Source organism: Dermacentor silvarum, chromosome 5 (assembly GCF_013339745.2).
Source record: "Dermacentor silvarum isolate Dsil-2018 chromosome 5, BIME_Dsil_1.4, whole genome shotgun sequence".
Lineage (NCBI taxonomy): Eukaryota > Metazoa > Arthropoda > Arachnida > Ixodida > Ixodidae > Dermacentor > Dermacentor silvarum.
This window is the reverse complement of record NC_051158.1, coordinates 165,830,940-165,856,765: the sequence shown is the minus strand read 5'-3', so window position 1 is coordinate 165,856,765 and position 25,826 is coordinate 165,830,940. Positions and strand designations below refer to the sequence as shown.

The window sequence follows — 25,826 nt, the reverse complement described above, 5'->3', positions numbered from 1 at the left end:
TTGCTGATGATATTTCCATACTTATCTTTCAGTGCATACATCTTGCCTTGTCCTATGACAAGTTTTCTTTTCACTGATTTCATGCTGCGCCCATATTTTAATGCTTCCTCAATCTTTTCCACGTTATAATTTCGGACATCCCTTACTTTCTTCTTGTTGATCAGTTCTGACAGTTTCACGAATTCTATCTGGTCTCTTGAGTTGGACATTTTCACGCTTTGCCGTTTCTTTATAAGGTATTTTGTTACTTGGGAGAGCTTACCTGTTGGTTGCCCTTGGTGCCTTACCTCCCACTTCAATTGCTGCTTCTGAGATCAGCCTAGTTACAGTTTCATTCGATACCTCTATGTTGTCTTCATCTTCCTGTTCTAAAGCTGCATATTTGCTTGCGAGCACCAGCCTGAATTGGTCTGCTTTTACCCTTACTGCGTCTAGGTTGGCCTGTTTCTTCTTGAATAATTTTGTTCTTTCGCTCTGCAAATTGAGAGGAATCCTAGACCTCAATAAATCTATGGTCACTGCATTTTGCCCTACCTAATTTCTACATCCTGCACTATGCTGGGATCGGCTATATATATGAACGAGAAGAATGGCAACCGAGGGGCCCGAGTTCTAATAATCATTTGATAAGAAGCCAACAAAGACAACAATGAAAACATGGGAGAAATTACTTGTACCCACTAATTGACACAAAGAAATGATAAATTAATGGAAAATGAAAATGCATCTTTCTCGAATATTCTTATGTGTACATATTCCGCAACTTGGATATTCGAACATTCCAAGTTATGCTAGTAGATGATCAGGTGCTGTTCGATTCTTCAGCGTCACTACAATGTGACAGTCTAATTGGTATCGGAAATAAAACTGACCTCTGCGCTGGTGTCCTGCGCTGGCGAGTGGAGCATGATGAGGCAGCAGTCACAGAGGAGCGCCGCCAGGCAGAAGATGCGTCCGCAATTCTCGTCCGACGATTTTATTTCACTGACGGCCGCCAGCAGCTCGGCCAGGAAGGTAACATAGGCCATCCAGCTGCGAATGGGGCTTCCGGGATGTTGTGTTGCATTTGGAGTTCGTGCAGTGCACCTTGGTAACAGCTGTTCACGTCGCTTGAAGAAGTAATCGCATGATTGAACGAGGCCGTCAAGGAATGCACTGGTGCGCCCCTTCTGCGGTCGTACAACAAAAAAAAAATCAATTTCGAAAAACGGAGTTTCGCGCGAAACGCGAAGCACCAACGACCGACGCCACCCTAAGCTTTAACGAAAATAAGCGAAACGATTAGGGTATCGCAGCAGTAACCGTTATTAAGGACAAATAGTGATATATACCGCTAAAATGTAAAGTTGCACCTTCATTAAGCGTTAAGAATGCTGTCTCTATCCAACCTGTTCCTCCCGCTGCTCTCTTATTTTTCTTACTTCCCGTGGCATCACGTACATGCAAATTCTGTCTTAAAAAAACATGTACTTGTTTTTATACTTCCTAAAGCATTATCGCCAGAGCTAATGCAGGTTTATGGCCTATACGTGAGGTCAAACAGGGAGCATATGCCTGTGTTACAGCAAGCAAACCAGTAGCAATAGGTAGCAATAAAATAGTCACTTAAGTGCCCTTAAGTGATTTCAATGCGAAAGCGTTGTGACTTCTCTAAGTTATCACCATTAAAACTTCTCAAGTACTTGCGCTCCGTTCTTCGCTTTCCTTTCTCTGGGTTCATTAATCACCAGACCGCAACCATTCAGAGCTCATCGACAAGTAGCTACGAGTTCATATTATGATTGCTTCATTATATGCTTCATGACGTGACACGTGACGTGACGTCATACATGAGCATTTCAGGACCAATTTCACTTCCAATTATTACGTGACCATGACACCTGACGTTATTCATTTTCACGTGTCCCTAAAAACTCTGCCCTAATCCACCTGAATCAACCTCGCTCTAATTTGTACCAACCTTAATCCACCTTAATCCGCTTTATTCCACCTTAATCCACTTTAATCAACCTTGATCCTTTTTTAATTTACCTTTATTCACGTTTCTTCACCGTAAGTAACCTCACTCTAACGTCGAGTGGTGCGACGTGACGTCTGCAATGACGCACGCACCAGGCACACCTTTCGTCAGCCACAACCGTGGTGCCGCAATGGCGTCAGGGAAGCTTGCTCGTCTCCCACCCCGCTGACCCGGGTTCGATTTCGCCCCATACCCCAATGTATAAAATTGTCTTTCGACAGCCACTTACTTTGTTTACAGGGATTTCCCTAAGAAATTTGAGTTCAATCCGAGCATTTTTTAAAGTGTTCTTGCACTTTGCGCCGTCGGCCATTTTTGGTTCCGTCGCTTGACAGCGCCCGATTTTCTGCCTCATGGGACATATAATGCTTTCATAATCATTAAATTTCTGTTTTGTAGACAATGTCTTCCTTGATGAATTACCATCCCCGCCCCCCCCCTCCCTTTTTTTTTCGTGTCCGGAACGTCTGTTTCTAACCCGATTCTAGGCTCTTTCGTGGACCGATGCCAAAGATAGTGGTCTAAATGTGGCAGTGCAGTCCACGCATGAACCAACTAGCCCGGCGATACGTGAATAAAAGTGCCACTGAGGCCATTTGGTATGTGCTGCAGGGTATGGCATTACTATTATTATTAATATTATTATGACGTCCGTACTAGGCGCTATCTGCTTCGTAAGATGTCGCCTAGTATGGACGTTTGTATTCTCTGCTCCCAGCCTTTTTACGGAAAACAGCAGTTTCAACGCTGTATTTCATGCGAAAAACATGCACACGTGAAGTGTATTGCATGACCCGACGAGGACCTCGAGCTTCTGAAATCTGGTGAGAAAGCTTTCACGTGTAACCTGTGCCAGAACGCCGACCACGCCGACATTCCAGCGGCTGGGCTTAGCGATGCCAACATGACCGCTGCTTCCCCATCGGCGACCCCTCCACAGGGCCTCGCTCTCGGCGGGGCCGGTTTTGAGGCGGTTGGTGACATGGCGGCCCTCCGTGGCCTTCTCCTTCAGGCGCTCGAGGGAATATCCTTCCTCAGCGATGAGGTGGCGCGACTGCGGAGTGACATACTAGAGCCCGTGGCAACGAGCCTCTGCACAGGGAAAACGCGCTGGCATCCGCTCAGCAGGCCGAGACTATAGGTGCGCTACGGGTCGAAGGGCGTTCCCTGCGTGATGCGCTTGGCAAGCAGTATCCCATTTCTCCTACTGTGATGCCGCCCATTTCTCCTACTGTGCTGCCGCTCCACCCGTCCAAGAAAACGTATGCTGCGACCGTCCAGACTGCTTCGCCGAGTGCTCTCACCGCTGGCCATCTCTCCAAGGCAGCTCGGAGTGAAAGTCGGCCTGCTTGTTTTGAAGCTGGGGAGAGCAAGGCAATATCTTTAGCGAAACGCGTCCCGCGACCGAAAGCCTTTTTGTGTCGAGGCTTTCTCATAATACGACGTCTGCGGATCTGACTGCTCACCTGTCAAACGTCCGAGCACTTCCAATTGCCTGCAAGCGCTCAAGACGAGGCATAATTCGTATGCCTCATTTCTCGTCTGCGCTGATGAAGCTGTCGACTATCAAGCTCTTAAGTGCTTGAACGACCCGTCTATGTGGCCAATGGGATGTCTGTTCAAGCCCTTCCGTGGGGTGCTACACGACGGTGTGCTTCATGATTCAGAGAAGACCTCAAACGATCAAACTTGTGTGTAATCTGGACATTTTAATCTGGACATAGGTGGGCTCGGTGGCTGTGCCACATTACAGTTGTCTAATCCACTCGTCTTCGCCATGCAGGTGTTCTCGCCCTTGATCATCTGCGTCATGCTCCCTGCTGTCTTTTGCGCTCCCTGTGCGACCGCGATAGAGCGTGCGCCCTTGCGCGGCGCGGCAGACTGAGGTACATTCTGCGCAGAAACCACCAACTTTTCCGCTCTGCCGACTCAAGACAACATGACCCTCAGCGCAGACTGGAATGCCCTATCGTCAGCCACCTCACTGAACGTGTCAACTATAAATGAGCAGCGACCATCCGCCGCACCCTGTGGGCTCGGTGGCTGTGCCACATCACAGTTGTCTAATCCACTCGTCTTCGCCATGCAGGTTGGTAACCATTGGACTCTATTTACAAAAAAAAAAAACAGCAGCTACTTTTTGGTACAGCTTCCAAGCCCCCTGTGTTGCCTTGCTTACCTGTATCGAGTGTTTTCATGTTGTTCGGTCCCTATTAATGATGTGCGGTCACATTGAGAGCAACCCTGGCCCCGACAAGCTAGACGTAATCCTTGGCGAACTAAAAAAGATGTCTGCTGGCCAGACTGAATTGGTAAATGAAGTGCAAGAGCTTAAGGGTTAACTGCTCTCAATGGACCAGAAAATGACGAGTCTGACTACGCGTCTCAGCGCCTTAGAAACTCACTGCGAAAGTCTTGTCTACACTCCGCAGTGATCTAGAGACGATTCAAGCCACTTCAGCTGCAACGACTCGTTTAGTTAGTGTGCTAGAGGCTCGTCTAGGTGACGCGGCAAATCGCTCTCGGCGAAACAACTTACTTTTCTATGGTTTACCCGATACTAACCCCACTGAAACGCATTCGTAAACCGAAGACTTAATCATTCGCCACTGCTCTGACCACCTTGACACCCAGTTAAGCCCTAACGACATTGAACGCGCCCATCGCCTCGGACGACACTCTGAGGACAGGAAACGCCCGATTATCGTTAAGTTTACATCCTTTAAATCTAAAGAATCAATTCTCTCCAAAGGTCCAAAGTTCAAAGGTACCGACTACAGCGTAGGTGAATACTTTTCGCGCTGCGTTCAAAACTGCCGGAAACAACTTGTCGCGTTTGCGAGGGCGAAGTCTGTGCCTTTTTCCCTAAGATTTAAAACTTTGCATATTGGCCCAAAACGTTACGTCTTAGATGAAATTGCAGCATGTGTAAAAGAAATATCTTAACAATCAACTCATCCTTGCCGTTCATCGCGCTATCCCCCGCCTCGTGCCAACGTTTCGCTTTCAGTAATCTTTACTAACATTCGCAGCTTCCTGCCGAAACGCGATATCGTATCAAATCTTGTAACTTCGTGAGGCAGCAATCTACTTATATTAACCGAAACGTGGTTGAACAACAATATCACTGACTCAGAAATTCTGTTTGACCTGCCTAATTTTAATCTTTTTCACGCCGATCGCAAAGATTCTCGCGGGGGAGGAGTTCTAATTGCAGTCAGCGAACAATTGTCTTGTCCTGCCATCAATGTCGCGTCAGACTTAGAAATGTTGCGGGTTGTGTGTCGCGCTTCACCACTGACGCTATTAATTGGTGTGTATTATATGCCGCCTCACAAAAGTCCCGACTTTGCCCGCAAGCTTCAGAATGCTCTAAATCAACTAATTTCAAAGCACCCTAAAGCACACATCCTACTATTCGGGGATTTCAATTATCCCAATATCGACTGGAGTAATCAACCTCAGCCCATAGTTAGTCAAGAAGAGCCGAATGACTTCATTGACGTCTCTCTTAATTTTAACTTGACCCAAGTTGTATCCGAACCGACACGCGTCGCAGGGGAAGCAGCTAACACTCTGAACCTCATACTGACCACTCATCCAGACAGCGTTAATTTCATTACGTGCCTCCGAGAAATCAGCGACCATAAAGTAATTCATGCCAATTTTAACTTCTCACCTGAATTAAGACAAACTTCCCAGAAATCTATTAGGCTCTACAATAAGGGAAACTACGAAGCAATCAACTCTGAACTAACGAACTTTCTGTCGGTCTTTGAAACGGCCTATCTTTCCAGAAGTGTAACTGAGAACTGGACTCTTATCAAACATAACATTATCGAACTAACGAATAAATACATCCCGTCATGCAGTTTTGGAAAGAGTAATTAGAAACCCTGGTTCACAAAGACACTAAAAAGGCTCGAAAACAAGAAAAAACACACATTTCGCAACAGCTAAGCGCCACGCAAACCCACACACGTGGGAAAAGTATTATGAAGCTGAGCACGGATACTTGGCCGCGATTGGAAGTGTTAAGCGCTCATTTTACGAAGTAAAGCTACCAAAACTGATAGTCGATAACCCTAAGAAATTCTGGAAGGTGATAAACCCGAAGGAAGCGCGCGCTGTCACCCTTACCAACGATGCTGGTGAAATCATGGCTGATACCGACTGTGCCGAAACCTTTAACACTGCATTTTCATCTGTTAATCCGAAGCACCATGTTTTACATTACCACCTATTATTACTACAACCATGCAAGCCATAACGTTCAGCAGTAATGGGATTTCGCGCATAATATATAAAATTATAAATTCATCTGCCACTGGTATAGATGACATAAATTAAAAAAAAATTTGAAAAACGCTAACTTAACCTGTTCTAGTATTTTCTGTTTACTGTTTTCACAATCACTCTCTGAAGAATCCATTCCAGACGACTTGAAAGTGGGGAAGGTCGTTCCCGTGCACAAAACAGATAATACTGATTCGCCTCTTAATTATCGACCCATTTCATTAACAAGTATACCCTGCAAAATCATAGAACATGTCATTTACTCCCAAATCATGCAATTCTCAGATTCCAATAATTTCTTCCATCCGTCGCAGCATGGTTTTCGTAAGGGCTTTTCGTGCGAGACTCAACTAGCCATTTTTCTTCATGACATTCACGCCAACCTTGACATTAATCTACAAACTGACGCTATCTTCCTAGACTTCGCTAAGGCGTTTGATAAAGTACCTCACCAACGCTTGCTTCTTAAAGTTTCCCAGTTGAACCTACATCCAAACATCATCGCATGGGTTAACGAATTCCTCAGGCATCGCTCTCAGTCTGTTTTCATTAATAACCAAACATCAAACCCGCTCCCAGTCACCACCGGCGTCCCGCAGGGTTCTGTCCTCGGTCCCTTGTTATTCTTCATTTACATTAACGAGTTACCCCAGCGCGTATCTTGTCATATCCGCTTGTGCGCTGATGATTGCGTTATTTATCGTTCAGTAACTAGCCCTTCTGACCAAGAATCCCTTCAGAAAACCTAAACCACGTGCTAAACTGGTGTTCGCAGTGGATGATGACACTCAACCCTAACAAATGTAACTACATGTCTTTTCACCGCCGTCGCAACTTTTTGTCTTCGAATATACCGTTTCTAACTCCCCTGTTCACCTCCTCCAGTCTTACAAATACTTAAGTATCACCACTTCTGATGATTTATTTTCGCGTCTGCACGTGAATAATCTGATATCACCGGCTAATAAAACACTAGGTTTCTTAAAGCGTCACCTGCGGGATGCCCCTCAACACGTCAGACTACAAGCATACATTTCCCTCATCAGAACTAAACTGGAATACGCGTCGGCCATCAGGAACCCTCATCAAGCATATTTAACAAATGCCATCGAAGCGGTACAAAACCGAGCTACCAGATTTATTCACTCTTCATACTCATACGACGTTAGCATATCATCTCTCAAATCGCAATCAGGTTTGTGTAATCTTTCTGCTCGCCGTCGCATTGCCAGTCTTGTTTTGTATCACAAATTCTTTTATTCGCCCCTAAGACAAGAACCATACATCTGCACACCCCCACCACGCAGATCCCATCGCATCGGTCACCCTCTGCAAGTTTTGCGTCCACGAGCCCGTACTACTACCTTCATGAACTCATTTTTTTCACGAACAGCAACCGACTGGAGCGGCCTTCCCCACCATATCGCTGCCATAACCTCTCCATCGACATTTTCGACTGCTGTAAACGCCTGCATCTTGTAAACCCCACCCCTTATGTAACACCCCAATAGGGGTCTTTAAGGAAAATAAAGTGATGTGATGTGGTGATTTTCTACCAAAACGTTCATGGGCTTCGCACAAAGGCACATGAATTTTTCGCCAATGTCATGTCGTCTTCCTTTCCTATTTTTGTTATTTCAGAAACTTGGCTCTGCAGTGAAATTTCCTCGGAGTTTTTTCCGCCACATTAAAACGTCTTTCGCAGTGACCAGGACCTCAGTGGAGTTAAACAAAAAGGTGGTGGTGTACTTATTGCCGTTGACAGCTCACTGACATGTGTAAGGCGCAGTGACATAGAAAGTGTACAGGAATCGATTTGGCTGGAAGTCAGCCTAGCGCGCTGTGAAAAATTGTTAATCGGAACCTTCTACGTTCCACCGAATATTTCCCCTTTTTTGTTTGATGAAGTCATCTCTTCTATTGAAAGTGTCTTATCCTCCCATCGCAAGCACAGAGTAATCCTTCTTGGTGATTTTAACACACCTGGAATTGATTGGAACACGCTTACATATTCTCATTATAATCATTACATAGAGAACAAATGCAGCCTGTTGTTAGACTTTGTCCTTCTGTTCTATTCAGCAGCACAACTTGATCGCCAATTCCTGTGGCAACGTTTTAGACCTTTGCCTCTCGAATGCTCAAGCTATAGATGTCTCCCGTTCTGACATTTCCCTTGTCCGTCCCGATAAGTTTCACCCCTCACTTAAGGTAACTGTGTCAGCCTTGAGGCAGAGCTTCTCCGCTGGCATTAATGAATCTTCTCGCTTTGCTTTAAAGCGGGGTGATTATGTTGGCTTGTATGATTTCTTGTCCACCAGAGATTGGTCCATGGTCACAGATAAAACCAATGTTGGTGACCAAATAGAGCAGTTTACGGAGCTTGTTTTGAGCGGTATGCGCCAATACATTCCTCAGTACAGTCCTAGGCGCTCTAAATATCCCCACTGGTTCTCATCTGAACTTATAACTGCCCTAAATCATAAAGATCGCGCGCACTGTAAATCCAGCATTCCTGTGCCTAATGAGTGGAGAGAATAATTCTGCTTTTTTCGAACTCTCTGCAAACGCCTCTATAAGCGGGATCATGACTCATATATTGCATTCTTGGAGAAGAGCGCCTCCGACCGGCCGGCGGAATTTTGGAAGTATATCCGCAAGCGTACTAGTATTCGCGGAGAGTGTTTTCGCCTGCTCGACTCTATAGATATATATAGTGGAGTAGAAGTCCCAGCAGTCGCGGATTGTTTTGCTGCCCATTTCTCTTCCTTATATAAACCTTCAGGTTTCAACGCTGGTGTCAGTCAGCAGCACACAACGGCTCCTACATCTAGTCCTGTGTTGTTTGATGAAAAGCTGATCAGCGAATGCCTTAAGCGCTTGAAGCCTTCTCTATCTTGCGGTCCTGATGGCATCCCTTCCGCAATCTTAAAAGCGTACGGCGGTATATTTGCCCCAGTATTGACATCTATATTTAATAGCTCTCTGAATACTTCCACTTTCCCTCGCATGTGGAAAACTGCTCGTGTTTTTCCTGTATTTAAGTCTGTCTGTAAAACCGATGTCTCAATTTATCTCCGATTTCTCTTCTGTGCCATGTCTAAGGTTTTTGAGCTTGCTCTTCACAACGTATTGTCTTGTACTGTGAAGAACACATTGATTCCGAATCAGCATGGATTCCTCACCGGCCGCTCCACTATCACAAATCTCGCAAGCTTCATGACACATATACCCGCGCAGGTACTTCAAAGGGGGCAAGTAGACACCATATATTGCGACCTCAGTAAAGCTTTCGATGTGGTAAGCCACTCACTGCTTCTCATCAAGCTTACGCACTTTGGTGTTGACTCGTCAATTGTAAATCTCTTGCGGAGTTATCTTATTAGTAGATCATGTTTTGTTAACGTCAACAACCAAACGTCTTCTTCGTACATAGTAACTAGCGGCGTTCCTTAAGGATCAGTGTTAGGACCACTCCTTTTTTTTAATTTTTATTAATGACGTCCTTTCCGCCATTCGGCATTCTTCATTCCTTCTATATGCCGATGACAAAGATTTTTAAGGCAATTCACACTGTTGATGACTGTCGCATCCCGCAGTCTGACCTGCTTTCTTTTTCTAAATGGTGCACAGATAGTAACCTCACCTTGAATGCTGCTAAGACCAAAGTCATGACTTTCACCCGCAAAACAGCAAGCATTTCTTTTTCCTATTCAGTAGATTCTGTACCATTGTGTAAGGTCCCTGAGATCAATTATCTCGGTGTACTTTTTGATACAACCTTACACTTTTCAGATCACACTAAACCCGTTGCAATGCGGGGCATGTACACTCTTGGCTCTGTTTGCAGACTGTCGAGAGAATTCAATTCTACACCGTTCCGCAAGTTATACACAACAATCTGTCTTCCTCAACTCGAATACGCGTCGGTCATCTGGAACGGCATTTCTAGATCCTACAGTGACATTATAGATCGGATCCAGAAAAAGTTTCTAAGCATATATCATCACCGCTTTGCTAGCACGGACTCTAGGCCCTGCTCTAGCACTGTTGGATTATTGTTATTGCCCTTACTTCGCTGCCGACGTAATCGCGCTGACCTGCTTTTCCTTTTCAAACTCCTTCACGGTATCCTCATGTGCCCCGAACTCCTCAGTTGTATCAAGTTTCGTATTCCGCGCAAGATCACCAGAGAACACAGACCTTTCCATGTTGCTGCCTGTCATCACCAAAACTCAACCATCCACAGAATACAGAGTCATTATAATGCCCACTTTCATGACCTTGATATTTTTCATAACTCTGTCTTTGTTCTGCTCTGAGCTTTCCATTGTGTCTGAGTTTCACATATTCTTCAACTTCCCTTCTCCTCTTTATTATGTATGCATTTCGAGCCTTCGGTTACATGTATTTACACTTTTCCTTTCAAATTGTTATTTTTTATTCATACATCTTTTCCCCTGCTGTATTTCTTTTTCTATATATACGTGCGCCAGCACCTAGACCTCACGGTTGTTCCTGGGCACGATAAATAAATGATTGATTGATCGATTGATTGGTTGAGTTATTATTAGCATGCCGCCCAGTAAGGGCTTGATGTAATAGTTCAGCGGAAATCCGCTAGGTGGAGATAAGTAATTAAAGGGAAACTGAGACTTCCACCCAAATGTAGCAATTGCTACAATGGAAACCCAACCGGGTTCCTCGAAAGAAAGCCTCGCAGTTGAGGAAAAATTCGTCCTGGTCAGGGACTCGAACCCGGGACCACCGCCTTTCCGGGGCAGCCGCTCTACTATCTGAGCTAACCAGGCGGCTAGCAGATGGCAGGGCGAAGTCGAATTTGTCGACAACTCGAAGCAAATGCAAGTTATTGATGTAATAGTTCAGAGGAAATCCGCTAGGTGGAGACAAGTAATTAAAGGGAAACTGAGACTTTCACCCAAATGTAGCAATTGGTACAATGGAAACCCAACCGGGTTCCTCGAAAGAGCGGCTGCCCCGGAAAGGCGGTGGTCCCGGGTTCGAGTCCCGGACCAGGACGAATTTTTCCTCAACTGCGAGGCTTTCTTTCGAGGAACCCGGTTGGGTTTCCATTATAGCAATTGCTACATTTGGGTGGAAGTCTCAGTTTCCCTTTAATTACTTATCTCCACCTAGCGGATTTCCGCTGAACTATTACATCAAACACTTGCCTTTGCTTCAAGTTGTCGACAAATTCGACTTCGCCCTGCCATCGGCTAGCCGCCTGGTTAGCTCAGATGGTAGAGCGGCTGCCCCGGAAAGGCGGTGGTCCCGGGTTCGAGTCCCGGACCAGGACGAATTTTTCCTCAACTGCGAGGCTTTCTTTCGAGGAACCCGGTTGGGTTTCCATTATAGCAATTGCTACATTTGGGTGGAAGTCTCAGTTTCCCTTTAATTACTTATCTCCACCTAGCGGATTTCCGCTGAACTATTACATCAAACACTTGCCTTTGCTTCAAGTTGTCGACAAATTCGACTTCGCCCTGCCATCTGCTAGCCGCCTGGTTAGCTCAGATGGTAGAGCGGCTGCCCCGGAAAGGCGGTGGTCCCGGGTTCGAGTCCCGGACCAGGACGAATTTTTCCTCAACTGCGAGGCTTTCTTTCGAGGAACCCGGTTGGGTTTCCATTGTAGCAATTGCTACATTTGGGTGAAAGTCTCAACCGCCCAGTAAGGGCGCATGCTTGCTCTGCTCGTGCCCTTTTTTTTTTCGGAAAACAGCAGTTCTTTCGCTGTGAAAAGTGTGAAAAACTAGTGCATGCGAAACGTGTGACCTGGCCAGACGACGAACTGGAGCTCTTCAAGTCCGGATCGCGCTCCTTTTGCTGCAATTTGTGTGATTTAAATCAGCAAGGTGTTAAGCCTAGCGACAACGGACCTATGGCGTGCTCCCCGCAGCTTTCCCTTTCCTAAACTAACTCCCCCTTCTCCTCTTGTGCCCCACCGGGTGACCTTGGCGGCGGCATGGCAGGTTTGGGTCGCCTCCTCCTCGACGAGCTAGAGGAAATCTCGTTCCTGAGCGAAGAAGTTTCCCAACTGCGAGAGGAGACTGAACGCCCACGTAAGGACCTTTCCCGTGGCGTGGAGAAACAGACCCAAGTCGTCGTCTCCCTTCGAGCGGAGGTTTGTTGCCTGCGCGACGAGCTGTCGCGACGTGAAACTGCCACGCCTGCGAAGACGCCTGTCGACTCCGGAAAGTCATCTACCTTTACTACTAGTTCTACTCCTGCCTCAATATGAGCTGATCTACCTGTGTTTCACGTTCAAAGCACAGCTGAACGACGAGTTGCCATTTCCCCACGTGATTTCGCTTTATCCACTGAAAAAACACCCGAGACTACGCAAAAAAACAAGAGTCCTGCCTCGGTTGGAGCCCTAAAGACTTCGACATTATCTGTAGCTCAACGGCCGCAACGGCCTAAGGCTATTTTTTTGTCTAAGTTGAGCTCTGAAACAACCTCTTCCGACCTGACAAAGCACTTAAAGGCCTTGAATATTTCTCCCCTCTCCTGCCGGCGACCTATAACTAAATATCAGTCATTCTTATTTTCGTGTAGCCGTCGATGATGAAGCCCTTAAACGCCTGAACGACCCGTCAATGGGGCCAATGGGCTGCTTGTTCAAGCCGTTCCGCGGGGTGCTACACGACGATATGCTTCATGCTACAAAAATAACCACCAAGGATCAAAGTGGCGTGTAATTTGGACATCTTTTACGAAAACGCTCGTGGTCTTCGCACCAAAGCACGTGAATTTTTCTGCAATGTCATCTCGTCTTCCTTTCCTATTTTTGTTATTTTTGAAACTTGGCTCTGCAGTGACATTTCCTCTTCAGACTTCTTTCCACCGCACTGCAACGTCTTCCGCAGTGACCGGGACTTTACTGGATCTCAACGAAAAGGTGGTGGCGTACTGATTGTGGTTGACAATTCACTGAAATGTGTTCGGCGCAACGACAAAGAAAGTGCACGGGAGTCGATATGGTTAGAAGTCAGCCTAGCCCGATGTGAAAAATTGTTGATTGGATCTTTCTATGTACAGCCGAATATTTCCCCTTTTTTGTTTGATGAGGTCATCTCTTCTATTGAAAGTGTAGTATCTTCCCATGGTAAGCACAATGTAATCCTTTTTGGTGATGTTATTACACCAGGTATTGATTGGAAAACGCTTAGATATTCCCATTACTATCATTACAATGAGAATAAATGCAGCCTGTTGGACTTTCTGTCCTTCTGTTCCCTTCATCAGCATAATTTGATCGCCAATTCCTGTGGCAACGTCTTAGATCTTTGCATCTCCAATGCTCAAGTTTCAGATGTCTCTCGTTCTGCCATGTCCCTTGTGCGTACCGACAAGTTTCATCCGCCACTAAAGATAACTGCCTATGTGTCAGCCCTGAGGCAGAGCTCCTCCAGTGGCGTAAATGAATCCCCTCGCTACTTAGAAGCGTGGTGATCATCTTGGTTTATATAATTTCTTCTCCACCGCCGACTGGTCACTGGTTACAACAAAACCTGTTACAACCAACTACAAACAAAACCAATGTTTATGACCAAATAGATCGCTTTACGGAGCATGTTTTAAGCTATATGCGCAGATGCATTCCCCAGTACATGCCTAAACGCTCTAAATATCCCCACTGGTTTTCGTCTGAACTCATAATTGCCCTAAAGCATAAAGATCTCGCGCACCGAAAAGCTAGAATTCCTGTGCCTAAGGGGTACAGAGAAGACTTCCGCTTTTTTCGGACTCTGTAAAAACCTCTATAAGCGGGATCAAGACTCATACATTGCATTCTTGGAAAAGAGCGCCTCTGACCGGAGGCGCTCTTTGTGTGCGTGTGCGTGCGTGCGTGCGTGCGTGCGTGCGTGCGTGTGCGTGTGCGTGTGCGTGTGCGTGTGTGTGTGTGTGTGTGTGTGTGTGTGTGTGTGTGTGTGTGTGTGTAATGTTACTTTATGTATGTAACGGACGACTTGTTTAATAGACAGTTTTAGTTTAGCGTTAGCGTAATAGCGGGGTTACGGGAAATAGCGTTACCGTTCCGCAAACGAACTTTGCAGAAAGAGAGTTTTAGTATAGCGTGATAGCGTAGTTTACGTGCGGGACGCTATTCCATTACGCTTTGAATTTCGCATACATAGGGCACCTAAGATATGTTTGTGTGCGTCCGGAAAGTGCGAGAGGCAGCGCAATGGAAGCCAGGAGCGCGTTGTATTTTTACTTGCCATGTCAGCCGATCTGCAGCGAAACAGACAAGCAGTACAAGCTGTCTACCATAGCCTGCGAAATCCTCCAATCTCAGAGGCCATATGCCGTCGTCGCGCCTATCTCCCGACTTTAGCGACAGATGGCGCTCGGATCTCAGAAAAAAATTTCTCTCGTTAGGCTTAGGCGCGTTCAAAACGAGAAGCGATCTCGAAAATTCCTCAAGATTAGCCATAACACTCTCTCGGCGAAGCGACATGAGACTAAGCAAAAGCCGTTTACGCAGTCATTTGCTACGAACGAAGTGAATTCTACAAAAACAACGCCAAATTCAGTTCGAAGCGGGCGGCCGGGACCGCCGCCATGTTTTACGTACACTACGTAAACACGCTAATACGGTAACGTTAACTCTGAGAAATAGCGTGCGCACGGTAAACGGTATGGGTCGGTTAGCGTTCTGCGCATGCGCACTTCGATCCCGCTATTCCGGTACGCCCGCTATTCCGGTAACCACGCTAAACTAAGACTGTCTAATAATGCGGACTAGAAATGCAACAGTGACTGCGTATTTCTAAATTTATCAGGAAATTTCGATTCGGTTTCTCACGATTGACTGATTTTCAAATTTTCCCTTCTTAACATTGACCCCAAGGTATGGCTAAAGGATTTCCTCTCTAACAGGGTCCTGTATGTCACCGCTAACGAATTTACATCCAGACCTTGTTCCGTAACATGCGGTGTACCAGAAGGATCGGTCCCCACTCGGTCCCCTGCTTTTTCTCATCTACATTAATGACCTTCCTGACTGTATCTCTAATTGACCCATTAGGCTGTTCGCGGACGATTGTGTCATCTATCGCAAGACAACTAACCTAAGTGATTCCCGTAAGCTACAGGACGACCTGGATAGTGTATCCAACTGGTGCATCAAATGGCGAATGCAGCTTATCACAACTAAATGCAAAAGTATGCGCGTCTCCTTTAACTCTACCCCTTCGGATATATTCCCATACTCTATTAATGGTACTGCCCTGTCGGTTGTTGCTTAACATGCATGTTGAATATGTCACTAACAATGCTAACCGAACCTTAGGCTATTTGCGACAAAACTTTGCATCAGCACCCACCTCACTAAAGCTTACTGTATATAAAACACTCGTCCGCCCGAAATTATAATATGCTTGTGCCATATGGGACCCTTCTCATACCAATCTCGTCATTTCCCTTGAAAGCATTCAGAACCGCACCGCTCGTTTTATTGTCTCAAGTTATTCACGTCATTCTAGCGTCACGTCCATGAAAATAACACTACATCTGTCTGACCTTTCATTACGTCGCAAGTATTCTCGTCTCTGTCTTTTTCATAGAATATATTACCTTAGCCCTTCTCTTAAAGAAAACGTTTTCGCCACACGAAGTTACATATCATATCGTATCGACCATCAACACAAAACTGAAGCGCCATCTTGTCGAACTAATTTGTACCATTCTTCCTTTTTGCCGAGAACCGCCAATGAATGGAACCGCCTTCCCGTTTCCAAAGTCTCCATTTCTGACACCACTAACTTCAAGATTGCCATTCAAAGTGCCTTACAGTTTAATAGTTAAATTTTTACGTTCTTGTTCTGTACTACCAAATATTGTATATTTTCACCACCCCTTTCTGTTGTGCCTCCTACGCCTTGAAAGTATGTATAATAAATAAATAAATAAATAAATAAATAAATAAATAAATAAATAAATAAATAAATATGCGTGCACCAGCACTCAGCCCTCAAGGTTGTTCCTGAGCACGTTAAATAAACATGATTATTATTATTATTATTATTATTATTATTATTATTATTATTATTATTATTATTATTATTATTATTATTATTATTATTATTATTATTATTATTTATGACGATGTGGGTGCATGATAATAAATGACGCCAAAATTTAGAAGCCGATTTAACCTCTCACTGACGTCTATCGGACGTCTGTCGGATGAAAGCCGCTCCAGCGCGGCTTTCGTCATTTATACGGTCTATGCACGCCATCCTCACGCGCAAATCAACCAGCAAGGCATCGTCATTCGTTGATTTTCACTACACATCGCATCACCTTCAAACTTTTCACTTGATTATGATCCTGTTAGCTTTCTGTAATGATAACACTAATCTGAACCAAGCTGACGACAAATGCGCCTACCTGAGGTGTCTGAGCAAGTTCAAGTGACGAAAAAAGATGAACTTAGAATAGATCTGCGGCCTGGGAAACACGCCAATCCTCTTAATTGAAGCGATCTGTGTCCCTTCCGTGGTGCTCTTGGCATAATGCACCCTGCAATACTGCCATAAAATTGGCGTCAGCAGCCTGCTGTAGTTCTATTTCAATTCAATGATTTATTTATCTTTCTCTGAAAGAAAGAAAGGAGCTGTCACAAAAAGCTAATACAGCAAGTAGCTTGACGAGGTGGCGGCCTCCTCCAAATGGCAGCAACGGGAAGTTCGCGGAAGAAAAACAGAGTTTATAATGAAGATGTTAAACAGAAGCTTCAAATATGTTAAACACAGGATTTAGGGGCAACCATAATGTCTAAATAGCAATCTTAAGGGAATGAAACAAATTGTACAAAAATAGATAACGCGACAATGTAATATGGTAACATATGGAACAGTTCAATAAGTAAAAGTATTAAAGAGAAAGAAATACGAAGTTCGGTAAAACCAGTGAGAAATAACAATATTCGTTAGAAGCACATGCTACGAACTTCTTGCAATATGTTTGCAAGGTCTACCACATTTTGTTCTTGCAAGTTATCCAATAGCGAAGGTAACCGCCACCAAAACATTTGTGTTGCATAGTTTGCACGCCAACATGTTACATGCCACAGTTCCGTATTTTTCTTGCGACATGAAATGACGTTACCGTTTACAGATAAGACAATCACGGATGTTACATGTATCTTTCACCGCCCACATGGTTGCCCATATCTCCATACGTTTCATCCAGGTGCAAGTCGTGTGGCAACAGAAAGGCGCACAGGAGCCCCCCTTATAGTTCCTGGAGAGGGGGGGGGGGGGGGGGTATTCTGTAATTGTTCAACTAGCGGACATGTAAACGTCTGCTGTTAAAGTGCTGAATGGCTGGGATGGGGTACCACCGAGAAACAAACAGGCGCCCACAGCCCGTTTCGACCTCACTGGTTCAGCTCCAGCCAATCAACAGCGGCCAAAAGGCACAGTCTTCTATGTCGACACTCAGACAATACTGCCGTGGAGACATTTTCTCATAAGCCGAGTGGGTTTAAAGCATTTTACAACGATGGTACGTTGCGTTGATCAGAAACTCTGCTCTCCTCCTTTGATGCGTTGTCACAAGAGGTTGCATTTCTGTCGCTATTATTTTGCTTTCGCATTGTGTGAGTTTTAGAAGACCTTTAATGTACGTCAGATGAGTATAATTTTCGGCCAGTTGGCGATGCATATTTGAGTGCGGTGAAGAGCGATGGACGGGACAAAGTAATGCGGGACAGACGGGGCTGTGCTACTAACAACTATGAGCGTGTATTGGAAAATTTCGTTACAGGCAGGACAATTTGCGCATGCGCCCAAGGAAGTCTGATACCAGCAACAAAAAGGGCAGGCGCAAAAAAAAAAAATACGGCGATACGGGAAAATTTGCACATAATGCAGGCACAATCTTTTCGTGAAACATGATAATTGGGAAACGTGTAGGCTGTATTTGAGCACAACTTGGACAAGAGGCATAAAAAACAAAACAGAAGTGAATGAAACCACTTAGCTGCGGCTACCCATGCATCACTGTTTAAAAGTACCGCCGAAGCCACGCTAACGCATGTATCGGATTCAGATTTTTCTATTAGCACCGCTTCCAGAAGCTCACTTTCTAATTTCATTATTCACGGCCTACAACTTCCGCATTCTTCAACCACGGATAGCAAGCGCAACGTTTGCAGTGTAAGGCAAGATTCGAGCGTTCTCCTGATTTAAAACACCTAAAGTGTTGTCGCAGCCTGTCGTTCAGGCGCTGGCCAGTCTGTCCCAAGTAAACAAGACTGCAGCTTAATAGAATTCGGTACACGACACAAGTAGCGCATGAGATATACTGATACCAGAGCTTCGTCGTACAGTATTTCCTTACTTGACTTCCCGTGATGTACTTGCACAATTATGGAAACTTGCATGGCTCGGAAAACAAAAGATACTGAAGTCAAGACACAGAAGAAGCTGAAGTCAGCCAAGGCCACTGCCAAGGCCAAATTGGCTGCCCGGATTCCCCTTGATCAAATGAATCTCTATGTGTTGCAGAAGCAAGTAAAGGACATGAAATCAGGTGCTCTGAAAGTATTTTTGCGGAGAAAACACAGAAGGAGTTGCGCCCCTTGTCTCGGAGAAGGGGAGCGATTTTCGTTAAGAAAAATGTATTAGGAAACGCATATATGCAGTGCCAAATTAAGGGCTTAATATAGTTTCGCCATTTTTCTAGGTGGCCAAAAAAGCCAGTTTCTGCCATATCTCACCTTGATGACTGATAAGCAGAACTCCACCGCAGATGCGGCGTCGTTGGAGCCTATGGTGACCTCATTGCAGGTGCTGAACCCCAGCCACTGCATTTGAAGAGCGTTCAGGCCATCCGGATCTACGGGAAAGGATGCGCGATCAAATTATACGTTCGCGCCAAAACGAAAGGCTGTAAAGACTTGTCCACGGCATGGAAAAATTAAATTTTATGTATATTTTGCTGAACTAAAAACGAGGGGCAACAGGTGATATCTCCCGCAGTAACTGCGGGATGAGTTGTGCGAAAGAGAAATATCTGTACAGCGTTCATAGCATACATAGACCTGTAACAATACACGTGCTTCCAATATAGCAAAAGCAAGGAGGGACAGGCGCCGGCCACGTTCCTCGTTGGCACTTCAACTCCTTTGCCGAGCGCGTAATTGTCTGTGCTATCGCATTGGCACATCAACTCTTCCGCCTTGTCGCTGTTTCTTCAGCATGATACTCTGACATGAATTACGGACTAATGAACATTGTAACACCTGCCAAACCACTGCATCTATTGCTCGGATCACAGGTTACAATATTACGATGCATTTTCAGCCTGGACATTAACCAATAACTTATTTGGGTTGCCCTCAAAATCAATTTCGGACAAAGGTTTACGCTGGCCCAGCGCGAAGTCTGTCTATGCCTGATACCAGTGCCGACCCTGGCAGTGACTTGAGAAGCAAGGGCCAAGCAGAAGTACAGACTATGACCTCTGAGACGAGGCAATGCGCTTGGAATGATCGTCATCTCGGTGACCACGTACAGAGAAAGACCCAACTACTGGCTAAACTAAACAGAAAAAAATCTAAGAAGCTTTTATAAAGTTCGAAAGCGCTTTTTTGGTAAGCAAATTTTAGATGAATTCCACAGGCCAAATATACAACCTTTAAAAAGGCAAAGTCTGACCAAGTTGGCGGCACGCTCAAGATACTCCATAGCAGAGTGAATCTTGTGGTCGAAAGGTCAATGAAATTCGACCTGCGTCATCGCCGGCCGATGCGGCTAGGTGCTCATGCCAAAATTTTATGAGAAATTTGTTGCTTTTCAAAAATCTTCGCTTAAGGAGTCCCATGGTGAGTTTACTCCAGATTTACTCCAGCTTTCCACAGCGTTCAAGCCCGTGCCTCCCTGGTCGAGTGTGTTCAGGACAAGTGCGCACCCGTGCATGCGGTCATGACACGTAGTGCTGAGTCACGTGACACGCGCAGGTAGCAGTACTACGTGTCGAGTGTGTGCCACTTCTCGAAGGTATATTTGCGTGAGCAACAACTGCTTGCTATGGAGTGGAAGCTACGGGTGGTGCCACGACAGTTGCAGTCACGCCAATATAGTTTCGACATTTGACATCGCCTACGATGCATACTTCTTTTAGCGTAAGTAAACCGCATCAAGATATTCCAAAGCTTTGTTACGTCCTAAATAGCAATGCAACAAAAATACTTTTGTGGAAAAACAGCTGCTGCGTTTCCTCCGAAAGGTGTCATCATCGTGACAGTGCATTTTACATCTTCGCGATTTTTCTAAATGTGCCGCGAACATCATTCCTCTAAAAAGACAATCGTGACTGGTTCTCAACCTAACAAGTTTTTCGTGGCGCGAGGAATTATACGCAAACGTGACAAACGGTAGAGCGAGGTCCCAGTCAGTGTAGTCTGAAGAGACATACTTCGCGAGCATGTCTGTGAGAGTGCGATCCATGAGGCCATTTCTTTGCGGATGGTATGACGCGGGTAGCTTGTGCCTCGTTGCACAGGACTGCAGGATGCCTGCGATAACTTTTGATAGGAATGTCCGGCCATGGTCTGCGAGAAGTTGTCATAGAGCTCCATGTAATAAAATCACGAAGCCTAGAAGAAAATTGGCGATATCTGTGGCGCATCTTGTAGGAAGCGCTCGGGTGATAGCGTAGCGCGTGGCGTAATCCGCGGCCACAACGATCCAACTGTTCCCAGATGTAGATAGAGGAAAAGGGCCGAGTAAGTCCAAACCAACCCGAAAGAATGGTTCCGCGGGAATGACAAGTGGTTGAAGGTACCCGGCAGTGAGCGACGATGGTGTCTTGCATCGCTGGCATTTCTCACACACTGCTACGTACCTTCGAACGGAGCGAGCAAGCCCTGGCCAAAAGAAGCGTCGGCGGATCCGGTCGTACGTATATGACACACCGAGGTGACCGGCAGTGGGAAGGTCGTGAACTTCATGGAGCACATCCGAGCTATGTGTTTAGGTATCACAAGGAGTAATGCTGTGCCGTCTAGGTGAACGTTGTGGCGGTAGAGTACGAAATCTTTAAGTATGAATAAGCGAAGGGAACTGTCGTCAAATGACGATTCCAGGCGTTCAATGATGATACGCAAGGACGGATCACGGCGCTACTCGTCGGCGACATGGAGCACTGGGAAAACACAGAACGCAGACTTAGCGACTGGGTAGCGAGAGAGGCCGTCTCCGTCCTGGTGTTGGCGTCACAACTTCTATGTCACTGTGAGCTCTCCAGCTGTGCAGGTATATTCTTGTAGTTGGAGGGCCCAAGGACCGCGCCGGCCAGTAGGATCCTTGAGCGACGAAAGCCAACAGAGCGCATGATGGTCTGTTATTACTGGGATTACCGTGATCATGCACTGACTCCACCATTGTAGTGGAGATGGAACGTTCCCCATCCTCGCCAAGGAGCTCCGAAGCGGCCGCACCGTCGTCTTCTCAGTGATGGTTGGAACCACCCCGTGGCCGCCTACACACATGCGGCGCCTACCACAACGTACGTTACGGTTCCCAGTCTCCGTGATCCTGGGACATTCTCTGCCCAACATGGCGTTAACGTCGACAACTAGCTCAGCATGTATGAGCATGTTATCCAAAGCCACCACTGGGACCCTACCATCATGCTCGTCAATGTGATCTTCATGTGATGGACGGGACACCGCGTGTCTGGTTGAGGTTGAGGTTGATAGCTCAACCTCACTCATGAGGTTGAGCTATGCAGCTGGGACCTTTTCAAAGAGAGGCTTCGCGACCTCTTTGGCAACCCGTCAGGTCGCCAACAGGCTGCGCGAAAAGAGATTGCCACCCGTGTCCAGTCGTCGACCGAATCGTATGTCGCCTACATAGTGGAAGTGCTCGCGCTTTGCCGGAAAGTCGACGAGCAAATGAGCGAGGTTGACAAGGTGGGCCATATACTAAACGAATCGCGGACGATGCCTTTAATTTGCTCGTATATAACGACGTTTCTACTGTCGAAATCATCGTTAAAGAATTCCGCTGCTTCGAGGTAGCCAAAAGCCGCCGCGTCGTCCCACAGTTTACCGGCTCCCAAACTCACCTGCCACGCCCTCTTGCTCCGATCTTACCGCCAATAAATAATGGTGCCTGCCCACCAGGATAAAAGGTTTTCCATAAATTGCGGCCCGTGAGCCTCCCAAATAAGTTGGTCTGTACCCTTACTGATATTGAGCTGTGCAGCCCTGGTTTAAGGTTTCAAAGAGTCACTGATGCCTGGAAACTTTTTCTTTTTCCTTTTCCAGCCTGGTACCTCCATCTCAATCCACAATAAAAACAAATTTGAAGCTTATTTGGCCACTGCGTACATATAGAGGGAAAAAAATCACGCAGAAACTCCTCTGGGAGTTACTTAAGTATGCGCAAACCAAAGTTACTAGACTAGCCAGTAACGTTGGCGTAAACATATACTTAGGAGCTGCGGTGACACGAACTGCTGCGGACGGTGGTTCAAAGTGAATTGATGACGCAAGCAAAGTACTGCAGGTGGCGGCTCCAGGTGTGCTGATGACGTTCCGATAATTATAAGCCGTTACCACTCTTTAGCGCCCTTTCCATCAACGTCGAACCATCATCAACCGTGATCAACCATACTCCGGCGAGCGGCTGCGTCTGGCGCGGCAACGCGGGCCATATATCTTGAAAGCAATCTGCGATAGGGACAGAGCGCGCCCAGTGTCGCTAGCTTCGTGTGCGATGAGTCCCGCCGCTCAGTTCGCGTGGAAGCGAGAGGCAAAACGAAGGTTAATTCACTCGCCGCTGCTGCCACGCTTCGTCTTACTTGACGGATGGACGGTTTCCTCGTTGGGTAGGCATAGAAATGCTTTCGCATATAAGTGAAAACGTTGCGGTTCCCTTTTTTTGCCTGCCTTACTATTTTTTTTTTCGTCGATGCTAACTGTAAACAGCTATTGGCTGTTACTTCGAGTCAAAGCACCAACAATAGGATGGATAAGTTTTTTTTATTGCGATAGCAATTATATGGACACTTCAACCGGATTTCTGCCGTCGGCATCGCCGTCGCCGTGAGGTTCCGTATAGATTCTAAGGGCGATAAAATCGTCGCCGCGCGCCGTATTCGCGAGCGAAAGCGCGCGGGGGACGCACGCTAGCATGGAGGGCGAACTACCCCGCGCGCTATCACGGAGAGCGAACGCACGGTGGAAAGCAACCGAGGGGGTATGGCAGGGAGGGAGGCGGGGCGGCGCTGTGCTCCGGCACCAAAGGCGTATCTTGCCACTCAATCTCCCACGCGAAAGCAAGAAACGGGAAGAGGGGGGAGGGGGCAGCTTCTCTGCCGACAACTTCTCTGCCCTTTGCCCGGCGGTGCTGGTCTCCCGCACCGTCTCTCATCTCCACACGGCTCTGCCATTTGTATGCGCTGTGCATTCGCCGCTCAGTTTCCGTTGAAGCGATAGACCGCGCGAACCTGCGCTTGCTGCCAGCGTTTTGACAGTCGTTGGCTGCGGTCATTCGGTGTGATCGATTCATGTTTGCTTGTGCGCGCTGACACCACGATTGTTATTTCAGTTGGTAAGCCAATGTGTCCAAGTTTATGCAGCCGATAAAACTACTATCCCTACTCCGAATAGCTCTCTACTAATTGGCTATCGCCATCGATGCTTCGCCTTTCGGGCGAAACTGCGACATTTTTTTTTGCTAATCCTTACAAATAAATCTTGTTTATTTATGCGGTTGTAATTTTACTGTGTCTGGTATTGTATACACTGAATGCTGTAGATGTGATGTGTCTTCGTGCAGAAAAGTGATGCTACACTACCACCAAGCGGTCGCAGGACGTTTGTCAGGAGGCCAGTAAGCTCCTATTCTCCTGATCATCGGGAATTTTATGTTTTGTTCACAATAATAAACAAATAAATAAATAAAAATAAATAATGTAGTGTATAGGTGATGAGTGTTTGCCTGCCGCATGTAACGGAGGTATATAGAGAACCTTCTTAGATTGGTAATGCACCTATAATCACCAATGGTATAGTAGGATACCTGTGTAACTTATATTCCTGAAAAACTGATATTCCTGAGATGCCTTCAGGTCTGAAGAGAATATGGTTTGGTATTCGGGTTGCATCAAGAAAAGGAGAGCAAAATGTACAGTAACCATCCAAGAAGACTTTCGAAGTGAACGAACATTGTTTGTTTGTGAGAGTGCGCCTTAAGAGTGAAGTTTCAAGTAGGAATTTTCAGTTCGAGCTTTGGAGGGAATTGCTGAACGCACGTTATACGAAACACGTAGAACGTTTCCCGCCGTCCCGGAAGTAATAAATATGGCAGCGAATTTATACGTCGATGAAAGAAGTAACAGCTGGATAATCCTAGAGTATAATTTAAAGTGCTTTCCCTTTAATACTGTTGTACTTAGGCTGAATACGTAGGCTGGAAGAAATACTAACTGATGCCCTCGGAATCAACAGCGTCTCTAGAAACTGAGATGTGATTCTGCAAGATCTCACAAATATGCTATTTGTAGAGCGCAGCTTTTAGGCACCCGTTCCTACCGTGAGCGTTGGCGTCGGCGTAACCTGAGCGAACGAGCACAACAGCGAAAGATGAAAGATCAACGCCGAGGAGAGAGGACGAGGATGAAAGCGAAAGAGAAGGGTGCAGCGGAACCATGAGGCGAAATATGGAGGAGGAGGTATGGCGAAAACGTGAGAAGAAAAGCGTAGTGCCACGCAAGACGTGTTCAGCGAGCTATGCGAGCGCGTTAATGCGCAAGTCCGAGGTCTTTCCCTCCGGACTCTGGATGACCACTCACCCAACCCCACGGAAAAATCAGGAGAGGGATCTACACCTACCACCAGATTACCACGTATTACAGGAAAGGTAGACGAGATTTACCTGCCCGATCACCATTCCCTTACCCCTCATCAGAGTTCAATCTGGCGCCAGATCCAGACCAAGCCACTTATTTCCCCATATCTGGCACATTTATTTTACCCTGGTCTCAATAATTTACAGTGTACCATCTGCCAAGCGCCCCGGTAAGATCTTTTTCACTGTTTGTGGAGCTGCCCCAAGCCCATGACGGTACAACCTATTCCCAACCCTTCCTTTTCCTCGTGGGAGGCCGCTCTTCGGGCCACTTGCTCGGATGACCAGCTCTGGCTGGTGGACCGGGCCTGCCTAGAGATGTCGGCCAGGGGGCTCCCGGACATCTAGGGGCCCAACCACATTTAATTAGATGAAATAAAGTTTTATCCATCCATCCATCCATCTGCGAGCTACGAGATAACGCCAGATTTATCTTGCTTCGGTCACTGCTTTTAGCCGGCCAACAAATGTTAAAAGGCCCTTAAACCACCCATAGGTCGAAATTTAGTTGTGCACGAGTCTGCAACGAACACGTGGCCGCGAGAATTTTTCGAAATGGTGCCGTAATAGCGGAGTTACACGCGTTTGATTGTCGGAACACGGCCTCGCTCGTTTCG

General features: G+C 46.3%; 2 protein-coding genes across 2 annotated transcripts in view; both read right to left on the bottom strand.

Annotated features, from left to right (window-relative positions):
- Positions 1 to 1,131, bottom strand: part of LOC119453861 (MIF4G domain-containing protein B-like) — a 177,345-nt gene extending 176,214 nt beyond the window's left edge. Inside the window, exon 1 of the mRNA XM_037715909.2 lies at positions 873 to 1,131. Within this exon, the coding sequence (XP_037571837.1) occupies positions 873 to 1,028 (156 nt within the window). The 5' untranslated portion in view covers positions 1,029 to 1,131. The remainder of the gene's footprint in view (positions 1 to 872) is intronic.
- A 931-nt stretch (positions 1,132 to 2,062) lies between these two features.
- LOC119452651 (uncharacterized) overlaps positions 2,063 to 25,826 on the bottom strand; it is a 90,146-nt gene continuing 66,382 nt past the window's right edge. Inside the window, exons 7-9 of the mRNA XM_049668102.1 lie at positions 19,068 to 19,186; positions 2,861 to 3,074; positions 2,063 to 2,094 (exon numbers count right to left, since the gene is read on the bottom strand). Of these exons, the coding sequence (XP_049524059.1) occupies positions 2,063 to 2,094; positions 2,861 to 3,074; positions 19,068 to 19,186 (365 nt within the window). The remainder of the gene's footprint in view (positions 2,095 to 2,860; positions 3,075 to 19,067; positions 19,187 to 25,826) is intronic.